This window comes from Podarcis liolepis (assembly GCF_965112155.1).
Source record: "Podarcis liolepis genome assembly, chromosome: 5".
Taxonomy (NCBI): Eukaryota; Metazoa; Chordata; class Lepidosauria; order Squamata; family Lacertidae; genus Podarcis; species Podarcis liolepis.
In genome coordinates this window covers 90710679-90736725 of record NC_139556.1, presented here as the reverse complement: position 1 = coordinate 90736725, position 26047 = coordinate 90710679, and the positions used below count along the sequence as shown (strand labels likewise).

The following is a 26047-nucleotide window of genomic DNA, read 5'->3' as shown; positions in this document are numbered from 1 at the left end:
TCTTCTTCTTCTTCTTCTTCTTCTTCTTCTTCTTCTTCTTCTTCTTCTTTACTATGAATGTGCAGTGGATCTGAATGAATCTTGCATCCCAAAATGAAGCAGGCTGCTTTAGAAAGATTTGTGACTTGCGCAAGGCAAAGTGGGATCTCTCTCAAATGCCCTGAACTAGGAGCCTCTGAAGTGATCATCATTCATTGTTGAGGTTCATTCATAATTTCTGTTCATGGTTGTGGTGGTTTTCAGCCCACAAACGATACATGATTGATGACACCCCCCAACACATTTGCATTGTATTTCCTTTGCACTGAAATGAATGATGCAGAATAACATAACAATGCAACAATGGTGTGACTGATTACATAATACTCTTCCACAGCAGACAGTGAGTCAAATATCATAGCTTTTTGGGAAGCTGAACTGCAGTGGAAAAGAAACAGCAGAGCAGGTGGCGAATATAGTTTGGAGCAGAAATCAATGCCTTCTTACATTCCTAAATCCTCATTTATAAACTGCTTCCCAAAAAATGTTTATGAAGTGGTGTAAATGAGAAGTATTTCTTCTTCTCAGATGTAGTAAAATATATATATATATACAAAAATACATCCATAATCTAAAGAATGGATCTCAAAAACATAAAATTGCACAGATTCCGGATACTATACAATACAAAGTGTGAGGCTTTATAAGTGGGAGAGACATTCAGTCATCGCATGTGAGAGAAGGAGCTGAGCAGCACTCTTTCAGTTGCTCACAAAATCTTATGCCACAATCTCTTTGTCTGGTCTTCGAGGTGCCACAAAGTTCTTTTTTGTTTTCGCTGCAACAGACTAACAAGGCAACCCCTGGGGAATGTCAACTAATTGATCCGTCAAGGATAACTTCTGTGCATGCGGAATGTAAATTCAAGACTAATGAATTAATGGTCTTATTTGGGAGATTTAATTTCCGTACCAACCCACTCTGAGTTTCCAGTGACAGTCTGCCAAATAAATGGTGATTCATTAGCACAGCCAGCCAACAAATGGCAACTTCCCTCACAAAACAGTCAGAGGCACAAATGTAACTTGGCAGAATCCTCCTGCCATCAATGTGGACAATAATTAGCATGGCTGAACAGAGTTCACTCTCACTTTCCAAAGGTCTCAAATTGTTTGAATTCCTCTTTGGCTTAATAATCCAAATATTTAAATCAGCCTTCTTCTTTTTAATTCAGTATATCAGCCAGAATCCCCATGACAGGCAAATAAAATGAGTGCTTGCGTGTTGTTTATGTGCCAAGCAACAACATCCCTTGCAACCAATTAAAGAATTGAAGATCAGCACACACACACCCCAAAGTAACGCGTCTGAGCAAGAAATTTGCTTCTGCACATTATTCGAAGCTGAGTGTGGATTTCCCATTTCCCTCATTTATTTATATACCATCAGCCCACTTAACTCTTTGTAACGACAATCATTTAATGGTAGAAACGGCAACCTGCCCAAACAATAAAGCTGCTCTGCGAGAACAATGGCACGTGGTCCGAAATTTTTAGGTAGGCCCTGACCTTCCAAAACGTTCACATAGACTTGGTAGGTCAGGAGCATCCCAGTCTCTGAGATTTCAGGAGCCAAATAAATCTGAGACCTAGGAATGGCCCCTGGTGATGTCACAGGGGCAGGCCCTGGAGTTGTAAATTAATTAGGAGAGCAGAGCAGAGCAGAAGAAGATAGACCTCCCCAGAGTGTCTATGCTATAATTTGCAGCCAACTCCCTGGGGCCCTGGGTGCACCCACAAAATTCCCCATGAATGGTCATGCACCCACAAATTCCAGTGCCAGGGCCATGCCACGCTGCATGGCATCCATGACCCTGGGCACCCACGGTCACGAAGCCAAGTTGGCACTCTTGTGCTGGGCTGAAGTTTGCAAGCTGCATGCGTGGTCTTCTTAATATATATTTTAAAATATTTTATTATTATTAAAAGCTCTCTTACCCACCTGGAGCGCCAAGCCCTCTGCCTACCAGCTGGAGGAGGCCAGGCAAACTGGAGACTTCAGGTCAGACCCAGAGGTCTGGCAACCCAACATGGACATAAGACTTTACACAGACTCCCTTGGAACGCAATGGAGGTTTTAAAGCAGAGTCTGGGGTTGGCCATCTGTCATGGATGCTTTAGCTGAGATTCCTATGTTGCAGAGGATTATACTCAATTACCCTTAGGGTACTTTTGAGGAGATTTCACCCCTCCCATACTCAAGAATCTCCTGATGATCTCCTGATGGTCTCTGCTGACTCTCCAGAGAGGAGGAGGCGTGTCCTGCCTATCTACTTATTCTGCCCAGCAACATATCAGTGTGTGTGTGAGAGAGAGTCAGTCAGTCAGTGTATCGGAGAAAGTGAGAGTGTTAGAGATTCTAGAGATAAGATTGCTGCTAAGTGCAGCTGCAGACTCTCAGTGTAGCATTGATTTATGCTTAGAATATTCAGCTCTGTATATAGTTTTGTATCATAGTTGTAGTTACAGAATAAAGGAAGATATTCTACAGAGCTGCTCTCCGAGTGGTTTATACTCTGCAAGACTCTGCAAAACTCTGCTGCGCAACGACTGTATTATTGAGACAGTGAATCCGGTGCTCTCAGCTCTAAGCTGTGAGTCCACAGCACTGTGACCTGTTCCTGTGAGAAAGGAGGTCTCTGGCGGTGCTTCCCAGCTCGCCTAGCCCAGTCGGGGTTGAGGTGCATGAGTCCAGTTGGTGCACTGGCTCTAGGGCGATGCTGACAACTTTCTCTACAAATCTATGCTTATATGTACAGGAATTCTGTAGCTTTGGGCGCTTTTGATCATTCAAGCTCTCAAAGACCAAAACCTCCAGAAGTAAAAAAATATCATGCTTTAATATAAAATGCCTGATCACTGTGATGCTCTTGGGAAGACTCCTACACTTATCTCCCATATATTTAATTTCTACATGAACTAATGTTGTTTTTCCATAGAGTTTGGGACACTGCTGCCGTTGAAACGAGACAGGTGCCTACAATTCTGACATTTCATCGCCTATTGCTATGTGTTTTTAAGAGAATGGATTTGATTCAATGTTGGCCATTCTGTATTTTATGATCATATGATATTGCAATTGTTTTTATTGTACACCGTCATGATATTTGCAAATGTCAAATATGAATTTTCGCATTACCCCTGATTTAAACATCACAAGGAATTGAATAAGGTTCTCACCTTTCTAACCTCAGTTGCCAGTTGCTGAAGAGAAGGAGATGCGATGGTATGCAAAACTGCTTTGCCCCTGACTGGATCGTGGAGACTCACATACGCCACAGCGTTCCTCTGGAGAACTTCCTTGAGATCCTGAAACAAGCAATCATACTGAATAAGAGGATCACATTTAAGATGTACAATATTCATTTAGTTCCTTGCAAAGGGAAGAAAAGGAGTGTGTGTGTGTTGTGTTTTACTACCCACTCCAATTCCCTAAGTAATAATTAACTCATTTCCCCCACCCTCTATAATATCATTTTAGGAACTTCAAAGAACGCCTTTGTTTAATTTCTCTCTAGCAAGGTTATAATTCCTTTTCTCACATCATCTGAAACAAAATGAAAAACAGGGCCTGAAGGAATTAAGAATCTCTACAGTTCTAAAGCTGAGAATGAAAACATTACATACTGCAAAATAACAGGAAGTTGTTTTATTTAAGAAGGGGGGGGAAATCTTAAACTTGCCTCTGACAAGACACCAAACTTCAAATGCAATCAATGACACACTCTCAATGCACTTGATGTTTCAGACCAGGCAACCATTATTTTAGATTTGAATTGCGTCCTTTCTCCAGTGTTGTCACTTTATTATGTTTTTTAAGGCAAAGGGATCTGCATGAGCCACATTTCAATTATTTCCCATTTGCCTTCCCAGTAATGAGCCGCTTGTTCTATGAAGAGGCTCTTTATGCCGAGCAGAAGGGGTGTAACACAATTATGTCTGATGTAAAGATGATTTGAAGTGGAACTAAACAAATTTTGCTTCCAGTCAGTTACAAGGGGCCCTTTTGGTACTTCGCCCCCACTTCCCACAGCTCATTCTAAAAACATCACTCAGTTGCAAGGAAGAGGCTTTTTAAAAAATAAAATAAAATTCCGCACATTGCTTATACATGATCCCAAGCAAATCACACCCCTTTCCATTTAGCAATAATTTCAGCACACTTCAACTTTGTTACGGTGGCATCCCCTGTCAAATCTCTCCATTAGACTTTTACAGCTGTTGCTGAGTTCATAAAACACCTGGGAAGAGCCAGGCCTAAATTTGCTTTTCCACCCTCTTCCCTCTAACCCACAGTGCCACCCGGATCCCAGAGACTACCTTACACTGCGTTTAAAACCAAAATCTCATTTGGATAGAAACTGTTTCTCAGGCGGCTAGTCCTAGTCTTTATAACCCTGTACCTTCTTCCAGAAGGCAGAAGCTGAAAGAGATCATTTCCAGGGTGCGCACTATCCTGCACTATCTCTGCAGCTTTCTTATGACACCTAGAAGCATAGATTTGTTCCAAGATGGGAAGAGTGCACTCAATTATTCTCTCCGCGGTCTTTACAACCCTGGACAGCATTGTTTTTCCCCTGACTGTGCAGCTCCCAAACAACACAGAGACCATAAGTTAATACACTCTCAACAGTAAAATGGTAAAATGCCATCAACAGGTCCTTTGAGAGATTGTTTTTCCGGAGGACCTGAGTACAACAGCCTTCTCCCTACCTGTGATTCCCAGTGGCTAATACCCAGCGATGTGCTGCCTCCAATAGTGGAAGTAATTTGTTGTTGTTTAGTCATTTAGTCATGTCCGACTCTTCGTGACCCCATGGACCAGAGCACACCAAGCACTCCTGTCTTCCACTGCCTCCCGCAGTTTGGTCAAACTTATGTTGGTAGCTTTGAGAACACTGTCCAACCACCTTGTCCTCTGCTGTCCCCTTGTGCCCTCAATCTTAATACCTTGTGGCTAATAGACATTGATAGACTTATACTCCATGAATTGTGCTAAATCTCTTGTAAAGGCATCCAAGTCAAAGCAAGACAGGCATTTTTCTTCTAATGATCACCGGCGTGGGGGGTGGTATCCACACTTTTTGCACCGTACTTTCTAGGCACAGATTCGCACTTCAAACCCCTGTATCTGTGTGCTCCCCCCTTTTTTTGCCTCGCTGCTTTCCCCAGGAATACCCATTCTTTAATGGTAATTCGGGAACAAAGGACAATTCAAAAGGAAGCCTCATTGACCTCTGGGATGAAAGCAGCCCAAGGAGAAGGGGAGGTATCTAGTTTAGCTTCGCCCAGCTGATGTAAGGGGCACCAGTGACCCATTTCCACCTATGCTGCAGCCACTTGCAATGTTGGGTGGAGGGAGAGAGTATGCGCAAGCATCTTACTCCCACCCCCCTCTACCTCTCTTTTAAATCAGAACCAGTGAAGGCAGTGAATGTCCTGTGTGAGTATCAGGAGGCGGTTGGGGGATAGATGGTGACTAACAGATTGAGGTTGAATCCTGACAAGACAGAAGTACGGTTTTGGAGGGACAGGGGGCAGGCGGGTGTGGAGGACTCCCTGGTCCTGAATGGGGTAACTGTGCCCCTGATGGACCAGGTGCACAGCCTGGGGGTCATTTTGGACTCACAGCTGTCCATGGAGGTGCAGGTCAATTCTGTGTCCAGGGCAGCTGTTCACCAGCTCCATCTGGTACGCAGGCTGAGACCCTACTATACCTGCCCGTGGGCTGTCACGCCAGAGTGGTGCATGCTCTGGTTCTCTCCCGCTTGGACTACTGCAATGTGCTCTACACGGAGATACTTTGAAGGTGACTCAGAAACTACAACTAATTCAGAATGTGGCAGCTAGACTGGTGACTGGGCGTAGCCACCAAGACCATATAGCACTGGTCCTGAAAGACCTACATAGGCTCCCAGTACGTTTCCGAGCACCGTTCAAAGTGTTGGTGCTGACCTTTAAAGCCCTAAACAGCCTTGGTCCAGTATACCTGAAGGAGCGTCTCCACCCCCATCGTTCAGCCCGGACACTGAGATCCAGCACTGAGGGCCTTCTGGCGGTTCCCTCATTGCAAGAAGTGAGGTTACAGGGAACCAGACAGAGGGCCTTCTCGGTAGTGGCACCCACCCTGTATAGGAGGATTCTCCTCAACACACAGTCACCCTAGAAACCACAGAGAGCAATGTGGCTTGGGACAGGGGGTGAAACCAGCACATTCCTTCCTGTTCTCCCCTTTTCAAATGAGTGGAGGCAGAGCTTTTACACTTCAGCAAGTTCTCCCCTCACTGTGTGCTCATTCCTTCATTATGAACACCCGACTAGGGCTCCCGCCTCCACACATTCAAAGATGAGCTACATTTGTAGCTAGACACAACTATGACTATCAGATGCTATAACCCTTGAAGCCCATTTGATGATATGGCCACAGGCTTTGGGCACATTGATAAAGCTCACTGAGGTAAGGTCGGGCATGAAGTGCTGCCACCCCCACCCCCCTTGATGGCATGGGTGTTGGACATTCCTCTCACCGGCTGCACTGCTGTACCCATGTGCAGATCTCTTCCTCCCAAATGAGCTTCCTAGGACTTCACTTCCCACGTCCCTTGGACCCATTCATGTGAATGCCCAATGGTAATCCGTAGAGATAACAGCATTGTTGACACTTTGCTCAGCTGCGGGAGGGGAAAGGCAGTGCTGCTGAAGCCCCCTTCAAATTTGTATTGTGTGTGTGTGTTAGAGCGAGAGACACACATCCTTTATTCAAGTCAATCAGCATGCTGTAGCTCAAGGAGGGCACGTCGCAACATTATTAAATACACTTACGCATGCTGCAAATAGAAAGCAGAAGTCTGAGAGCAACTGTTTACCTTGGTGTGCTCTTTGATTTTAAATAGCTGGGAATGGCGAATTGGGAATCATAAACTGAAGCACCATAATTCACCGCAGTTGAATTAAACTGATAATGCAACAACTCAAAGAAATAATAATATGATAATAGCTATTACAGTTTCATATTCTTCATTGTTTTGGATACATAGGATCACAACAGGCTAGGTAAAACATGTACCTGTTCTGATCCATCTTATTCAAGTGCTCTGATTAAATGTGCTAGTATGTGTTTATCCTTAGTTTTAACATTTTCCCATCCATCTTTTCCTTCTGCCTTGCTTTGTTGTCTGATCTGACAGACAGGCATGTACCAATTAACCACCCACCTAGATTGTCCTTACTGCTTATTTACCCAGTTTCCTCCACGTCGCTGATTGACTGAGAAAGGTAGGGACTTCTACCAGATTGACAGATTGTCTCATTAACACTTCTTGTGCCCTCAATGGATTCTGACATACCTCTAGAAAATTATTTTCATCTGGTAGGCTCACCATTCAGTTGACTCTGCTTAGCTTTTGTTTGCCACGGAGGAACACTTTAATTGTCTACAAATTGCGGGGGGAACTCTGAAAAGCACTTGTGATTAATTGCTTGCATTGGTGTGAACTAATCGCAGGCAGTGCTCAGTTCCCTTCTACTATTTTTAGGCGTCTCATTCACCTTGTTTACCTTGCTGCTGACTCATCAGTCACCACCGAAAAAATATGAGTCTGTAATGCATTTTTTTTAAAAAAATGAGATCATCTTCATTTTAATCAATAAAGCTCTTTGGTAGGCATGCCGGAAACCTTGCAAACATTTCAGTCAACAGACACTCCCAAGGGGCTGAGCTGTTTTGACTAATAGAAAGCAAGAATTGGAAGAAAAGGGTCATCTAGTCCAACCCCCTGCAATGCAGGAATCTTTTGCCCAACGTGGGTTTCGAACCCATGACCCATCTTTAAACCTTAGAGTTTCTTTCAGATTGTAATTTTTCCAGTTTTAAGTTGTTCTCCCCATTAATTTCCAATTAAAGCCCTCACAGCAATGCACCCCATGTTGGACAAAAGATTCCTGCATTGCACCCTCATGGCGCCTTTCAACTCTATGCTTCCTAATGAGGGTACCAGTATAGTGCATAGCTGTCAGCCGTCCCTTATTTGGTGGGAAAGTCCCTTATCCCAGCACTGTGTCCTGCTGCTGTCCCTTATTGACGATGTCCCTTAAATTTCCCGGGTTTCAAAGGTAGCAGCTCCTCTCCCTCCCTCCCTGCCGGCCAGGGAGGAGGGGGACTCCAACTGTGTTGCTTGGCTGCGTTGCTCACCCAATAAGGAGTCTAAGAACGACTGGGGGTGGTGGAGCTTGCATGCCTTGTGCTGATCAAATTGGCTGCGTTGCCTGGGGACTGGCCAATGCTCAGCGCTTCCCAGCAGAGAGGTGACGGTGGTTTTCCTTGCTGCATCCCCTTTGCCAGGTTGCTGCGCTGTGGGAACCACCGCTTGAGGCTTTGTTTGGCTGCTGGCTGGGCTTTCTGCCTTTAGCTTGGAGGGGCTCAGAAGTCGAAGATACCTGTGCTGGGAAAATCCCTTATTTTGGCTGCTGATCCCTTATTTTCGAGGCTGCTGGTCCCTTATTTTCAAATCTGTAAGTTGACAGCTATGGTGTAGTGGTACCTCGGGTTACAAACACCTCGGGTTGCAAACACTTCGGGTTACGGACTCCACTAACCCGGAAGTAGTACCTCAGGTTAAAAACTTTACCTCAGGATGAGAACAGAAATCGCACGCCAGCGGCGCGGCAGCAGTGGGAGGCCCCATTAGCTAAAGTGGTACCTCAGGTTAAGAACAGTTTCAGGTGAAGAACAGACCTCCGAAACGAATTAAGTTTGTAATCAGAGGTACAACTGTAGCTCCTTACAGTGCTAGTGTCCAAAGGTGCTGGCCAGTGGTGCTGATCCTTCTGGCAACCCCAGCTTCCCTTGGGTTAAGGACATTGGTAAAAGGCAGCATTTTCTTACCTCTGCCCACTCGTAGGAGCCGATCTTGCCAAACACAGTTTCTCCCCATGAGCAGAAAATGATGGTCCGGTCTGGTCTCCATCCTTTCTTCACTTTCCTCATCAAGGCCTGGATGAATGCAGTCATCACGGCAGTTCCATGAGTCCACTGCTGCCTGCTGTAGGCACCTAACGTGCTGTGGTGGCTGCCAACTATTACATATCTATCTGGGGGTGGGGAGGAGAAGAAAAAAAACAACCAAGCAATTTTTGTTGTTGTTGTTAATTAAGCAGCACGAGAAATTGGCACTGAAAGCATTAATTGTATTGGTGATCTTTCCCATTTTTGCCCAGCTTCATCGCATCTGCTGTGCACCACTGAAATCAACCGGCTTCAAGATGTCTATTCACGAGAATAGCAAAAGCTTTATACCTGTTAAGCCTTAGTTAGATTTTGGCTACTTGGTACCCTGATCCTAACCAGAGATGCAAACATATTTGCCTGCTGTGCCAGCCTAATAATAATAATAATAATAATAATAATAATAATTTATTATTTCCCCAGCCACTCTTTCAACAAAATATTAAAATACAATAAAGCACCAAACATTAAAAGCTTCCCTAAACAGGGCTGCCTTCAGATGTCTTCTAAAAGTCTGGTAGTAGTTGTTCTCTTTGACATCTGGTGGGAGGGCGTTCCACAGGGCAGGTGCCACTACCGAGAAGGCCCTCTGCCTGGTTCCCTGGAATGTTGTAGCTTGCGGTACAGAACTCTTCCAAGTGCCTCATCTTCAGATCTTATCTGCCGTCACTGAAGATTGATCAGGTTTCAGAAACGACTGAAACTGGTAAAACTGGAGTAAATGATTACACTTAAATTCATGGCTGTGCCTCAGGGAGTAAACCAAAATGAGCATATCTGACACCGTGGGCTGTTGCCTTCTTTGCTCTAAAGCAGGCATCCCCAACCCTCGACCCTCCAGATGTTTTGGCCTACAACTCCCATGATCCCTAGCTAACAGGACCAGTGGTCAGGGACGATGGGAATTGTAGTCCAAAACATCTGGAGGGTCGAGGGTTGGGGATGCCTGCTCTAAAGGCACTGAAGTGTTATAAGAACATAAGAAGAGCCCTTATGTGGAGAATCTTTGGTCCCCAGATGTCGTCAGAGCAGAGCATGAGCAGCGGGGGCGCTGTATGTTAGCATCACACAGGGCACCGCTGAAAATTCAGAGCCCACCGCCTGCCACTGCCTATAGAGCTACAGCCTGGTAAAATTCATTAGCCTTGTCAAAACCCTTCAAAAATCCCTCAGACTTGCCACCTCAGCAGGTAATGTCAAGCTGCCTCCAGATTTCGCTTCAAGAGACTGTAGGTGGCAACCGTAGCTTTAAAGCACATCAAAAAGGAACGACTTTAAAAGCCCCTGCCCAGCCTCAAATTGTTCTGGTACATTTGCTCGGAAACATAGTATTTATGTCTGTCATGATGATTCTAGTCTAACAACAGTCTAGCATAAAAAGCCCCTTTCTTAAATAAAGAAAAGTTAAAGGGTATTCTTATTTTTCTTCTTATCTGAAGTTACTCACACATCCCTGCTGGCAACATGTTGGCGTGTGCTGGGGAAGTCTGTATAGCAAATTGTCTGTACATTAAATTGTCTATGAAATTACATATTCCTCAGGGTTTTTACCCCCCTGCGATTACTACTTATGAACATTTTTTAATTGGGCAGACACAGTCTGATTGACAAATTTCCCTGGTAGTTCTCCTCACTGCAATAACACTGTAGAAGAATTTTAGACACAATCTGCAATGAGCTTTAACTGGTGCAAGAATCAATAGACTGGAGTTCAGAGGATTTTGTCGTTGTTGTTGCTTTATATAATATATGAAACTAACAGAGTGTAAGTGTCCATATTTTCCCCCATAATGTCTAGGCCGCAAGAGAACAGTACAGAACAATAATTTGGGTGGCATTCAGCTAAGTTTTAGTCAGAGTGGACCTGTCAAAATCAATGAACGTGACTATAATAAAAAAATTCCTTCCAGTAGCACCTTAAAGACCAACTAAGTTAGTTCTTGGTATGAGCTTTCGTGTGCATGCACACTTCTTCAGATACACTGAAACAGAAGTTGCCCGATCCTTCTATATAGTGAGAAGGTGGGGAGGGGTATTACTCAGAAGGGTGGTGGGAATGGGAGATTGGCAGATAGCCGAGATGAGCCTGTTGACGACTCTTAACGACTGTAATAGGTCTTACAGGAAAAGGCAAGGGGTGAGAAGGTGAGAAATGGCTTAGTCATGTATAATGGGATAAGAATCCAATGTCTTTGTTCAAACCAGGTCTCTCCATGGTTTTAAGTTTGGTAAAAGTGACTATGTTAGGTCTATTAATTTCGGTGGCTCTGCTCTGAGTATAAAACTTAGCTGAGTGCTGCCTGAAATATACCAATCTGGGGAAAAAAGATGGAACCTTTTTAAAAAAGATGGAACACTTATTATTGTTCAATATGAGGGAATGGTTGGATACAAAGTTGATGTGTTTGAATATAGAAAAAAATATCACTGGCATTTATTAATAATAATAATAATTAGAGATCCCATTTTGGACTTCTAGTGTAAGAAGGAAAATGAATTAACCTATTTGGGTCAGGAGGTTGGGAAAATATTGCCTTACAGAAAGTAGATCATCTGGGAGTTATTCTATAGTGATTATTTTAAATAATTTCTTTTATGTAACTGACAGAAGGAAAATGGGAAGTCCTTTTTACTTTTTTCCCATTTATTTCATTTCTTTTCTTCTCTTTGTTGGTTTTTCTGTGGTGTTTTCTTTTTTCTTTGTTTTTGTTTTTATTTAGATTGTTTTATTTTTTTACTCTATTGTATTATGGAAAAGCTTTAATAATAAATTTTTAAGAAAATGAAAATTAAAGTAATGAAATTTAGATAACATGCAGCACTCAGTGATTCCTAGACCAATGAGACCCTGCCCTGTCAAGCTCAGTCTGCCCCCAGTTATTCCCCACACAACTGCCTTCTTATTTTCAACCACTGCAGGTGGCAGACTAAAGATATACGTACCAGGAATTGTGGCTCCTTTTAAGTATGCAACGACGTTGGACATTGTTTTGTATGTTGGTTGTGTTTGAACTTCCAGTGTCACAGTTCTTCTTTCTGCTAAGAGAGAAAGAACATATGTTTGGGATAATAATAATAATAATAATAATAATAATAATAATAATAATAATAATTTATTTATACCCCGCCCATCTGGCTGGGCTTCCCCAGCCACTCTGGGCAGCATCCAGCCACAAAACACTTAGAAAAACCTTCACTTAAGTGGTTCTGTTTTGGCTACATAAGTGACAGCACCCACAGCCTAATTATGAGAAAAATGAGAAGGAGCAAAGGAACGCCTGCAACAAAATGTTGCAGTGTGAAGTGCTTCTTTTCAGGGTCCCACCCACTCCCATCTGCTCCCCAGTCAATCAGCATTCTGGGTCCACTATGTATGTTCATTAGGCTCTGCAGTTTTCGACTTTGGTTTTTTGTTGTTATCGTTGTGTTGAACACTCAGCTGCCCAATCCAGGTATATTAAAATCTCGGATTTCCACATTGTTTTCTATGGCCTATTCTCCAGAAGCATCTTGTCACATGCGGCAGAACTGCTACACTCACTTCCTTGTGGCTGGCTTGATGTTGCTTACTGGGAGAGAGAGGGTAAATAGTGAGGCAATGGGGGGGGGTCAGGGCAAGGCAAACATGCTAGCACAGCCAATCTGGGGTTCCTGCCAATGCATTTGCACCAAGCTGACTTCCTCCCATGAACTAGCAGTGACCCACCAGCTAGGAAGATAGCATAGTGGCTCCGTCACGCCCAGTATGATCCAGGAAGCGGCCTACCCATAGAATGAGGTTATCTCAAGACCTTTTACATCTATATGTCTCTTCTTTCCAGCCAACCCAGTTTTCCCTCCCTGCTGCCTCAACAGTTAGTCCAGGCTTCCTCAAACTTAGCCCTCCAGATGCTTTTGGCCTACAACTCCCATGATCCCTAGCTAGCAGGACCAGTTGTCAGGGGCGATGGAATTGTAGTCTCAAAACATCCGGAGGGCCGAGTTTGAGGAAGCCTGAGTTAGTCAATGCCCCATGGATACTGAGCATGCTCAGTCTGTGCTGGACTCTTCTGGGTTCCTCCTAGAATCATAGAATCATATAATCATAGAGTTGGAAGAGACCACAAGGGCCATCGAGTCCAACCCCCTGCCAAGCAGGAAACACCATCAGAGCACTCCTGACATATGGTTGTCAAGCCTCTGCTTAAAGACCTCCAAAAAAGGAGACTCCACCACACTCCTTGGCAGCAAATTCCACTGTCGAACAGCTCTTACTGTCAGGAAGTTCTTCCTAATGTTTAGGTGGAATCTTCTTTCTTGTAGCTTGGCTCCATTGCTCCGTGTCCGCTTCTCTGGAGCAGCAGAAAACAACCTTTCTCCCTCCTCTATGTGACATCCTTTTATATATTTGAACATGGCTATCATATCACCCCTTAACCTCCTCTTCTCCAGGCTAAACATGCCCAGCTCCCTTAGCCGTTCCTCATAAGGCATCATTTCCAGGCCTTTAACTATTTTGGTTGCCCTCCTCTGGACACGTTCCAGTTTGTCAGTGTCCTTCTTGAACTGTGGTGCCCAGAACTGGACACAGTACTCCAGGTGAGGTCTGACCAGAGCAGAATACAGTGGCACTCCTCCTTCGTTCTGTTCAGACAAGCAGCAATGTTTAATTAATACTTTACTAAGAGGAAGAACAGAGCCACAATGGGGTTTCTGGGAGGGGGATTCCTTCTTGAATTATAAATGTAGTTTCTCTTTCCCCTCCTGCTTTAACCAATATTAACTGATGGTGTTAAGTAAAGTTCCATATTACACTTTATAGTCATCTCTGTCTTCCTTGAGGTGAGACACAGAACCTTTTCTGCAACAAGCCCCCTGCTACTTTAAAACTCCAAAATTTAATGTTTCTCTGCAAACCTCAGAGCTACCCCAGTCTGGTAATACCTCCCTTTTCGAACATCACTGTCGCCAGTTTGGCAGTCGAGAGAAGAGCAGTCGAGAGAAGAGAATGGGAACTGGAATGTAGGATGGTGTATGTATCAAAGTCATGGAACCAATGGGAAGATGTGGGAAGAATCAGAGGCAATTATTTCGCTGGCTGTTCCTCCTCAGCCAACCCCAGTCAGCTCATTTTCTGGTCTCGTTCCAGAAGCACACAGAAATGTTTCCACCGAGAGAATATTGCAACAAGGAAAATAACCCGTCCCTCTGTCTTTGTCAAAAGGGCTTTCAAGTTCATGTTCCCAGCATTTGACTAATGAGTTTGTTTTAAAAATTAATTAAAACTAATATCTTTATTTTTTCTTCTTTTACCTCTCGGGCTGAGAAAACAAATGACCTCATTACGGGCTGAAAGGGGAGCAATAGCAAATAGACTTTTCCTCCCCCCACCTTCAGCAAAATGTTAATAATAATACAACACAGTGCAAGCCACGATACTGAAGTTCTGAGCATTAATACCAATAACGTGAGTGGGGATTTTGCCTGTGCATAGATTCACTATGCACACAGATTCATCCCACCAAGCCTGGGGTTTGGATGGGGTCAGACAAAGATCATCAATCGTGGTTCAGATTTGTCTGTGTGCCCGGCTGTGTATTTATTTATTTTTATTTATAAAATATACCACCCTCTTACAAAACACCAGGGTAGTGTGCAGCTATATAAAACCGTTAAAAATGGTACAAGCACAGTATATGGTCCCATCTTCACTATACATTCAAAGCAGTATCATACAACTTTGAGCTGTCATGGCTTGACCCAAACAATCCTGAAAAATGTAGTCATGCTAAGGATGCTAAAAGTTGTTAGGAGGGCCCTATTTCCCTCACAGAGCTACACTTCAGACTGACAGAGCCTCCAAGTCTCCCTATTTTCCTGGATTTACAGAGGCTGTCCCAGTTTCTGATTTGATTCCTAAGGATGTCCCTATTTTCATCAAAGAAATGTTGGAAGGTATGGTAGGACGTCCCTCTTTTCATCGGAGAAATGCTGGAGGGTTTGGAGTTAAGCCAAGCCAAAGAGAGAAGTAACTATACAAACTTTAGAAGACATCTAAAGGCAGCCCTGTATAGGGAATTTTTTAATTATGTTTTTATATATGTTGGGAGCCGCCAAAGTAGCTGGGGCAACCCAGTCAGATGGGTGGAGTATAAATAATAAAATCGTTGTTGTTGAATAGGACGTCCCTATTTTCGTCAGATAAATGTTAGACTCTAACAGTTAGAGGGTATGGAGTACGGTAATGGTTAAACCATCATGAGTAGTTCTGTCAGGGGAACAAGGGTCTCGTTTAAGTGAAGCTCTGAACATTTCCATGTCAATATTCAATTTTTTAAAGGAAAAAATATCAAAATTCATCAGCAACATTTACCCTAATATACCGTATTTTTCGCCCCATAGGATGCACCGCCCCATAGGATTTTTCGCCCCTCGGGATGCAGGCTGCCGCCCCAAGCCTCGCGCGCCCGGTGGGACCTCCTGCCGGGCGTGGGAGGCTTGCGGACACCTTCCCGAAGCATGGGGCGTCCTCCGGAGGGCGCCCCATGCTCCGGGCTGCAGGCTGCTGCCCACAAGCCTTGCGAGCCTGCGGGAGGTCCCCCCGGGCTCTCAAGGCTTGCGGATAGCTTCCTGAAGCCTGGAGAGCGAGCGGGGTCGGTGCGCACCGATGCCTCTCGCTCTCCAGGCTTCAGCGAAAGCCTGCATTCGCCCCATAGGACGCACACATATTTCCCCTTCATTTTTGGAGGGGGAAAAGTGCGTCCTATAGGGTGAAAAATATGGTATACATTTTTAATGGAATTTTGCCTGATTCACAAACTTTGCAAAGAATTTCCCTAGTGCATGCAATTCCCCCTGAGAATGATGGGAACTGATGTTGCACTATCACTGTCCAGATGATTTTTCAGGGAGGGGGGAGGAGAATGAGTGCTCCCCATGGATCTAAGGAGCAATGATTCCCACCCCCATACAATCATGATATGGGAATATCAGCTGCATTTTAAACAGGCACAGCAAGATGATTTAGCTAAGTAGACCCACCAGGATTACTCATGTGGCCTTGAAAGCCCTTGTGGCCAGGCCAGACCTATCTGGTTAGTACCTGGGTCAGGTAAAAATGTGGCTGGGCCAGAAGCGAGGTTGCAGCTTTACCCCATATCGTAGGTGGGTGCACAACTCTTTGCAATCAGACAATGCCATGGCTTGCAGAGAGCTGCACACAGAGCTTTGCAAGCACTGAAAATCAGTTGATTGACTAGCTGCACCAGGTAGTAGCTTTCTGTAAGAACATTTTTTTTTGCATCCATCTCCAATCCGCAGATTGGTTGGGATGTGTAGATGAGATGAGTCCACTTTTGAAACTGAATTTCTCCCCCGTCCCTATTGCTGCAACAGTTACAGAAGAAGAGGGGAAATAGAACCCAATTTTGGTGGCCACACCATGCCTTCTTCAATGGTCATTTCATCCTCAAATGGGTAGTAATGAAAGAGAATGTTCTCCACCGGCAAGCGGTATGTTCTGGAATCAGATAATAAAATGAATGGGCACATTGTACAGTAACATTGCTTGGTTTAAAGGCTTAGTGCGCCTAACAAAAGGCTCAAAGAGCTCTCAATGGAGTATGGAAAAGGAGTAAAATTTAATTTCCCTTAAACAGTTCTGACAACAAATCTCACTTTCCACTGTTAGACGTCCGATGAAAGACTTTAAAGGTCTTGACAACTTTATCTCTTTCTACTTTATGCTCTGGAAAGTGACAGGGAGACTTTAGCTTAATGCGGCTTGAAATATTCTCTAAACTTTATCTAAGCCATAAAGCTACTTCACGACTAAAAGAACAGAAAGGGATTACTCTTATCATTAACAGTTCCAGTTTGGCCCCATCTTCCTGAGCCCTTTTTACTTCAAAATCCATTAGCCGATGCATAACGAACACATGTGGCCTCATGTTCCTTTGTCACTGTTGTACACAGTGCATATCTGTGGCCGCACATGGATAGCACTGAGGGCCCAAACTGTGTAGGAAACGTATCATGTGATATGTCAGAGGTGGGTCTCCAAATGTTGGACTACAACTCCCATCATCCCTGATTATTGACATTTGCTCAGCTAATGGGAACAGACACTCAGACCCATTAAGTTGCCTGCTGATGTGGCATGTCCTTTATGTGCCTATATATGTTGTCCAGGGTTGTAAAGACTGCAGAGAGAATAATTGGGTGCACTCTTCCCACCTTGGATCAAATCTATGCTTCCAGGTGCCATAAGAAAGCTGCAGAGACAGTGCAGGATAGTGCGCACCCCGGAAATGATCTCTTTCAGCTTCTGCCTTCTGGAAGAAGGTATAGGGTTATAAAGACTAGGACTAGCCGTCTGAGAAACAGTTTCTATTCAAATGTGATTTTGGTTTTAAACACAGTGTAAGGTAGTCTCTATGGGAGTATATTGTATTTAATTATGGGGTATCAGAGTTTTTAGGGGGCTAAACAGGCTGGGATAGCAGGCTTGTTGGTTTCTGAATGTCTGATGTAGATTTTTCAATTTTGTTGTTCTGTATGGGACAATGACAATAAAGATTATCGTATTGTATTGTATGGTTCAAATTGTTCCAAACCATGTGGCTGTCTCATGCACACATCTTATCATGTAGTTGCTCCTATAAATGTGGTCTCTTACTGTGGGTTTGTGTGGGGTGGGGCAGTGCAGGCTATAGCCTGCATTAATAAATAATAATAATAATAATAATAATAATAATAATAATAATAATAATAATAATAACTATTTTTTCTAGTGCTGTGGAACATGGTAGGAAATCAAATGTGTCATTAGATCTGCCTGCCCAGTGCCACCACAGCCAGAGAACCCACAGCTGGGACCCACTGACAGAGGAGGAGTCCCACAAGACCAAATGATGCTCAGGACTACCACAAACCGAAGAGCCGTTTACAGGTGATAAACAGACAAGCACCCACATTGCAAAACTCCATGATTTGGTGAGATTCTATATAGCTTGACTGGGTGTCTTCTCATGCAGTGGGGGTTCTACTCTCCCTGGCAGCTACCGTATTCCCCCAAAATATGTTCAGGAAGATTGGGGGACCATCTGGAGCAGATGGCGGGGCATGCAGGTAGCTGATAAACCGGAAGTCTCATTGTGTGAGTGGATTTCCATTGCATAAGCCATTTATCATTGCATTCCTCCCAGTGTGTAGTTTGGGGAACTTTATGACTGAGCAAGGATATGAATTAACATCCTTGCAGATCCGAAATTCTCCCCAGTACATCACTGGGAGCCTCCTTCTCTCATAAAGATAGATAGATGCATAGATATTTTTTTTTAATCTATGCATTAAATCTTCTAATTCAATAAGTTAAAAGTGTATCAGTTTCATATGCTTTTTAATAGCGGGGATTTATTTTAGGAATAACTACAGTGGTACCTCGGGTTACAGCCGCTTCAGGTTACGCGATTTCAGGTTGCACACCGCACCGAACCCAGAAGTACCGGAACGGGTTACTTCCAGGTTTCAGCACTCACGCATGTGCAGAAGCACTGAATTGCACTTTGCACATGCACAGAAGCGCCAAATTGCGACCCATAAGTGCACAAATGTGGCGCTGCAGGTTGCAAACGTGCCTCCCGCATGGATCACGTTTGCAACCCGAGGTTGCACTGTAATGCTAATAATAAACAGTTTATTACACTGTTGAAAATACACAAACAACTTTACTTAATTAGTTTCCATTGCTTTATCCTGGTACCATTTTCATCTCGGAAATTGATCCCATCCACATTTTGACTCAAATCTGGAAAGAATTTGTAACCCAAGGTTTTGTAAAAGAGAAATGGATGCTATCTATGTAGCAGGCCAGCCTGATAGGGGAATATGCCACACTGCGTCATTAATACAGTGCATTTATCTCTGCAAAATTAATTCTTGCTTAGCAGTGTATCAAATAGTCTATGAAGAAAGTTAATTGTGAATCAATGGCTGCAGACAGAATGCTGAATATACTGTAAACTTTCTCATGCAATGCCTTATTTAGCACAGCTGATGAACGACTGGAAGTTGCTGCAGTACGAACTTGCTCTTCTGTCACCTTTTGCATGGAAGTGATTGATCCCTTGGACACTGTTTGTTTAATCTGATTTATCTGTTCTCCACCCTCCTCTAAATAAATCTGGATTGATTTTTAAGACCTTTCGCTGTTCAACAGCATAAGCTGGTGTGGTTTTCCTCATAAATATAATATACACTCCTTTCGGGCTGGACAGAAATTGATACCCCCCCCCCAAAAAGAAACTATGTGATTACTGAAAGACACCAGAAACTATGTGATTACTGAAAGACATGAGGCTCTGCATGGCTCTGCGAAACAGAACTGCCCTTCCTCAATCCCCAGCAGCGGGGATGGTAGAGACAAAACTCGAATTGCTTAGCTCTGGCTGTCATTGGCTGAGGCTCCACCAGTCATTGGCCTCACTGATTTCTACCCCACCAGTCCCAATGGCCACCACCCACCCACCCACTGGCAAAAGGTATTTCTCCTTCCCCCAAACCTGTATCTTTCAGTTTCTTGCCTATCACTCCGGATAGATTTGAAGCACATTGGTGCCATCTCAGGGTATGGATAGATGTACCAGATGGAATGTAACATCACCATATATCCTCACTGAAAACCTTTCTGCCAGGCCAATAGCCTGGATAAGTGGAGAGTGAGAGGAGGTATGACAGCTGTCTTCAAATACCCAAAGCCCTGCCACATGGAGAATGGAGAAAGCTTGTTTTCTGCTGCTCTGGAGGGCATGACCCAAACCAATTGTTTCAAGTAATAAGAAAAGAAATTCTGAATAAACATCAGGACTAACATAATAAAAAAATTAATAATAATATTAATATTAACAACAACAACAACAACAACAACAACAACAACAACAACAATAATAATAATAATAATAATAATAATAATGTGTTTATTTAAACCCCGCCCATCTGGCTGGGTTTCCCAAGCCACTCTGGGTGGCTTCCAACAGAATATTAAAATACCATAGTTTATTAAATATTAAAGGGTTCCCTAAACAGGGCTGCCTTCAGATGTCATCTAAAAAGTCTGGGAGTTGTTGTTCTCTTTGACATCTGGTGGGAGGGCATTCCACAGGGCGGGTGCCACTACCAAGAAGGCCCTCTGCCTGATTCCCTGTAACTCGGCTTCTTGCAGCGAGGGAACCGCCAGAAGGGCCTTGGCCCTGGACCTCAGTGTCTGGGCAGAACGATGGGGGTGGAGACGCTCCTTCAGGTATACTGGGCCGAGACCGCTTAGGGATTTAAAGGTCAGCACCAACACTTTGAATTGTGCTCGGAAATGTACTGGGAGCCAGTGTAGGTCTTTCAAGACCGGTGTTATATGGTCTCGGCGCTGCTCCCAGTCACCAGTCTATCTGCTGCATTCTGGATTAGTTGTCGTTTCTGGGTCACCTTCAAAGGTAGCTCCACATAGAGCGCATTGCAGTAGTCCAAGCGGGATATAACCAGAGCATGCACCACTCTGGCGAGACAGTCTGCAGGCAGGTAGGGTCTCAGCCTGCGTACCAGATGGAGCTGATAAACAGCTGTACTGGACGCAGAATTGACCTGCGCCTCCATGGACAGTTGTGACCGTAAGAGATGTTTGACAGTGGAACGGTCTCCCTCAGAAGGTTGTGGGCCCTCCTTCCTTGGAGATCTTTAAGCAGAGGCTGGATAGCCATCTGGCATGTATGATCTAGTTGAGGTTGCTGTATTGCAAGGGATTGTACTAGATGGAGCACAGGATCCCTTCCAACTTGAAAATGCTGTGATCTGCTGCCTTTCCTTGCGTGTATGATGCTTCCCAAAACATTCAGATGAGAACACCTTTCACCAAATTCTGCTCAGTGCATTTCTGCCTCTTTGTTGTCAGATTTATTTATTTTTACCCTAAGCGAAACAGGCCCCCTTATGATATACAAACACGCACACACAGAGGTGCAATGTGATACAAATGAAAGTGTACACAAACAGAGCTATTTGTAGAGAGCTTAGTAGATATGCTGGAGGCACACACTCGGGGGGAGAAAACGTGAGGAAAGCCAACTCTTTAATGCTCTCCTGGTGCCTTAAACGCTTCCCTGATATTGTATGTTGTCCAACAAGGCCTAACAAATGGCACTGCAGCTACAGAAGCCTCTCTTGGGTGAATCAGAGAGATCTTCTCAGTCAATAGCATGAATTAGACTTTAATGCCATGTGCTGAGAGACGTGGTACTCCAGGTATCTGACTTGCATCAGTTAGATCTTGGCAGAAGCAACAAACAATGAGACAGGTATGTGTAAGCTTTGTGAATTTTTGTGTACAGTGGTGCCCCGCAAGACGAATGCCTCGCAAGACGAAAAACCCGCTAGACGAAAGGGTTTTCCGCTTTTTGATGTGCTTCGCAAGACGAATTTCCCTATGGGCTTGCTTTGCAAGACGAAAACGTCTTGCGAGTCTTGCGATTTTTTTTCGCTTCCCCCCCTTTTTCTAAGCCGCTAAGCCGCTAATAGCCTTTTAGCCGCTAAGCCGCTAAGCCTTTAATAGCTGCTAAACCGCTAAACCGCTAATAGCGCTAACCCGCTAAGCCGCTAATAGGGTTGCTTCGCAAGACGAAAAAACCGCTAGACGAAGAGACTCGCGGAACGGATTATTTTCGTCTTGCGAGGCACCACTGTATTTTTAAACGAGTTTGTGAAATACTTTCTCTCTCTCCCCCCCCATTAACATCCTTCTTCTCATCAGCGGCTCTTCAGAACGTTCTGAGCTCAATCTCAGCAAGCTCTTCAGAGTGTAATTGATATATATTTTCTCTCTCTCCTTGCCTCTTCTTAAAGTGCTGCTAAAGGAATGTACCTGCAATTGGTCAAAGCCCCCAATTATACACAATTACGCGTAATGCAATTTCAAGGGCTTACGGAAGTTCTGAATTTAAAGAGGATCGTCATTCTGAGAGAGAGAGAGAGAGAGAGAGGAAAACTGTTACCTGTAGCCAGCAATTCCAGGGGTTGGCAATCTTCATTTCCACCAGCCTTCTCGGGGGAAGAGAACAGCTTCCTCACCAATGCCGCACAAATAGGCTGGACTAATAGAGAAGTGAGGTTCGATCGGTTCTGTTTATAGCTTCCATCTTCAAGGAGAGTTGAGGGGGTAAAGAGAACAACTTAGTATACAACAATAAAACCTTTCTCTAGATCAGTGCATTTGAACAGTTCACGAACAGAACATGCCGCTCTGATTCCATGACAGGCACTTTTGGATTTCCGAGAAACGTTTTCTGGCAGTAAGAGCTGTTTGACCGTGGAACGGTCTCCCTCAGGAGGTGGGGGACTCTCGTTCCTTGGAGGTTTTTAAGCAGAGGCTGGGTGGATATCTTTCATGGGTGCTGAGATTGAACTGCATTGCAGGGGGCTGAACTGGAAGACCCTTGAGGTCCCTCCCAAGTTTACAAGTCTATGATTCTAATCAGATGCCTCTAGGAAACCTGTAAGCAGGATATATGCCCAGCAACTGGTAAACAGAAGCATACAGCCTCCTACCATGGAGGCAAAGCACAGCCATCATAGCTATTCATAGCCTTTACCTCCATGAATTTGTCCTATCCTCTGCTGAAGCCACCCAAGTTGGTGGCCATCACTGCCTCCTTTGGAAGTGAATACTGCATTTTAACGATGTGCTGTGTGAAGGCACACAGTCTTCAAACAAAAACATCTTAGAGGTCCCGGGCCACAGGGAGGTTAGGCTGGCCTCAACCAGAGCCAGGGCTTTTTCGGCTGTGGCCCCTTTCTGGTGGAACGCTCTGTCACAAGAGACTAGGGTCCTACAGGACTTGACATCTTTCCACAGGGCCTGCAAGACAGAGCTGTTCCGGCAGGCCTTTGGCCAGGGCACAGCCTGACCCCCTCCTTTGGTAATCCTCATAGAACTCTAGCCCAATGGTTGCCATTAATTTGATTCTGAATTGATTTCAGAATGAATTGATTTTAGAATGTATTTCAATTAATTGATTATGATTTTATGTAAACTGTAATACTTTCACTGTTGTTATCCGCTGGAGAGGGCGAGATATAAATAAATTATTATTAGTATTATTATTGCAAAAAAGAGGACGCCATGACAGCCATTCAAAGCAAATAAATGCAATTTGTACCCCTGAGAAAGAGGATGTGTCCTGGAAAAAGTCTAGTCCCCTTGTGACCACGGAGCAGAAACGAAACTCCTCTTCCTTCTGGAACCAAATTCACACCATTATCAAATTCTACTGGGGGGCTGGGTACCAAACAAATGTCATGGTTGATGTTTCGGTAAGGGGTTCTACCCAGGTCTCTGTATTGCATGGTGGTCCTTGAACGAGTGCTGACCTTTTTATGGTCCCTCCTCATCAACATTTAACCCAGACCTTTTACAGTTTGCTTTAAGGAGGGTCGGAGCTCAGCAACAGAGCGTCTGTTTACATGCAAAAGTCCCATCCCTGGCATTTCCATGTAGAGCCAGAAATGTCCCCACTGAAACCCAGGTAACTTCTGCCAGTCAGTGTAAGACATACTGAGCTAGATGGCTCACTGGTCTGATTCAGTATAAGACAACTTTCTGCATTCCTACTGGCAACCTACACCCAGCCAAATTATTGCACAGGAAAGTCATGTTTTGTCAGTGATGAATAAAGCCAAACATGTATCTAGACGTCTGAGGAAAAGTGTGTGTGTGTGTGTTCCTATTGTGCCCTAAAATAGCATTTTAATGATCTTCCTTTTTGTTTTCTTTCTTTAGAAAAAGGAAAGTTTGACTCGACACTGAACTGTAATTGTGCATACCACTTCTTTGACTTTCAGCTGCAATGCTAATAGAATTGTATTAGTTTTGAAATAACTGAACTGAATGGTTCATTAATTTTTCACCTTAAGCTTAATGGGAATTTGACAGTTTTATGCTGTGAACAGACACTGCAAGGAGGGCCGTGTTGTCTTCCAGGAAATTATAAATTACAACAGAAAAGGGGGGAAAAGCATGTTTGTGCTCAATCAAGAGTTTGGCTTAGTCACCCTGGGTGCAAAATGAGCTCCGTATACAATCTAACAGAGTCAGGGATCCTGTGGCAAGATCCACTGGGAAGAGCAGCATAGGATGCAGCAGATCTCTGGCTCAGTCAGTTGATTCCCACTCAGTTGGCTAAGCCAAAGACAGTTGAGCCAATAGCATTGTAAGTACGCGAAAAGGGGTGTTTCAGGGGCATGGCAGGGGTGCAGCCAGACCGGGGGACGGGGGGGACGGATGACTTAGGTTGGATTCTAAGCCCTTTCAGCTCAGTCACAGAACCTGGCATAGAACACTATTTCAAATGCTTGTTTTCCCTCTGCCAGGCTTAAGCAGAGCACCACCAGCAGTCCCGCTGCTGAACAGGATGTGGATCAGGTGTAATTTTAGGCCGCCTTAAATTACACTGACTTGCTTTAGACCCCCTTCATGTGCACACGACTAAATAATCTTCTCTGGATTTGTACACTGCAGGTACTCTACATCACTGGTGCACTGCCATAGGCCTAGGTATTTATATTTATTGAATTTATTCATTTACTAAATTTATTATTTATTAAATTTCTACACCGCCCTTCATCCAAAGATCTCAGGGCATGTCACAGCTTAAAAATACAGAATAAAAACTCAAAATACATAAAAAAGCAAGAACAAGAATAAAACAAAGCAATAATCCCTCTCCCGCAAACACATTTAAAAGGACGTAAAATGCTAATCAGCCGAAGTTGTCGGGGGCCACCTCCCCATCCTGACCCTCCCAGGGAGGAGGAAGAGGAAGACGGTATAGATTTACAACAGGGGTTTGAAGGAGGTCACAGCTGAGAGGCAGATGAGGGGGAAAGTTGGGAAATAATGAGAGAGGAGGAGCAATCAGAGCTGGAGCAGCAGCTGGCTGACACGTTGTCCCTAGAAAGCATTCCAATCCCACCATCTCCCAGAACCTGGTGAGCCTTAAAAGTAGGAGAGCAAAGAGCTCGAAGACAGAGGGCACTTAGCAGCACGCGTAGAGGAGGTGACGATGAATGAGGATGTGGGAGAGACAGGGGTGGCGGCGATGAACTGGGGACAACACCATTATCCAAGAGGCTGGGTGCTATAGCCTCTCTCTTTCAAGTTTGAAATAAAAAAGGACTGTAAGAAACCTTTCCTTGTCTTTTTGTGCCAGTGTGTTGTAGTGGTTAAGAGCAGTAGACTCATAATCTGGTGAACCGGGTTCATGTCTCCGCTCCTCCACATGCAGCTGCTGGGTGACCTTGGGCTAGTCACACTTCTTTGTTGTAGGGGAGGAAGGGAAAGGAGAACGTTAGCCGCTTTGAGACTCATTCGAGTAGTGATAAAGCGGGATATCAAATCCAAACTCTTCTTCTTTATACCTTCCTGGGCAACCAGCCGGTAGCCTCTCACAAAAGGCCCCTGTCTCTACAAATACAGCAGTCCTACAGTTCTACTTCATCCCCAAAGGTACGTATACTGATCTAGAGCCACTTTAACACGCCACTGTAAAACACTCCACATGACACCATTGGCGAAATAGTGAGCTATTAATTCCTCATTCCTTTGTCAAAGGGGCAAAAAAATGGCCTGTGGTTTCGCAGAGATGGGATGGGGAAGATTAACTGGCTCCAGCACGGGCAAGGCAGCTGCGGTCCTCAAAAGACTGTCAAAGATTTCAGCTGAGAGAGAGGGAGAGGGTTTCAAGGAAAAGTTGACGGATAGTGAGTGGGTGGCCCTTTCAGCAAAGCAGAAGGAAGGCATGTAGGCGTGTGTAAATGGAAACACTTGAGCTTGCGTGGAGTAAAGAGGAAAATGGAGAAACATGCAAGTTAGGAAACGACAACATGGATAAAGTTAAACTCAAACATTCTGCTCTGTTGCCAAGGAACCCGTAAGCAGAGACATGGCCATCTGCCAGCTTGCTGCGTGCATCTTTAGGTAATGGGT

General features: G+C 44.3%; 1 protein-coding gene across 5 annotated transcripts in view; it reads right to left on the bottom strand.

Moving 5' to 3' along the window:
- Nucleotides 1–26047, bottom strand: part of NAALADL2 (N-acetylated alpha-linked acidic dipeptidase like 2) — a 644561-nt gene that overhangs the window by 172145 nt on the left and 446369 nt on the right. For 3 of the 5 annotated variants that reach the window (XM_083504077.1, XM_083504078.1, XM_083504075.1), the window contains 4 exons: nt 22059–22202; nt 11986–12081; nt 8923–9128; nt 3219–3347 (listed from right to left, as the gene is read on the bottom strand). In XM_083504077.1, the coding sequence (XP_083360203.1) occupies nt 3219–3347; nt 8923–9128; nt 11986–12081; nt 22059–22202 (575 nt within the window). The remainder of the gene's footprint in view (nt 1–3218; nt 3348–8922; nt 9129–11985; nt 12082–22058; nt 22203–26047) is intronic. The other 2 variants (XM_083504076.1, XM_083504079.1) reach the window with 2 other exon arrangements.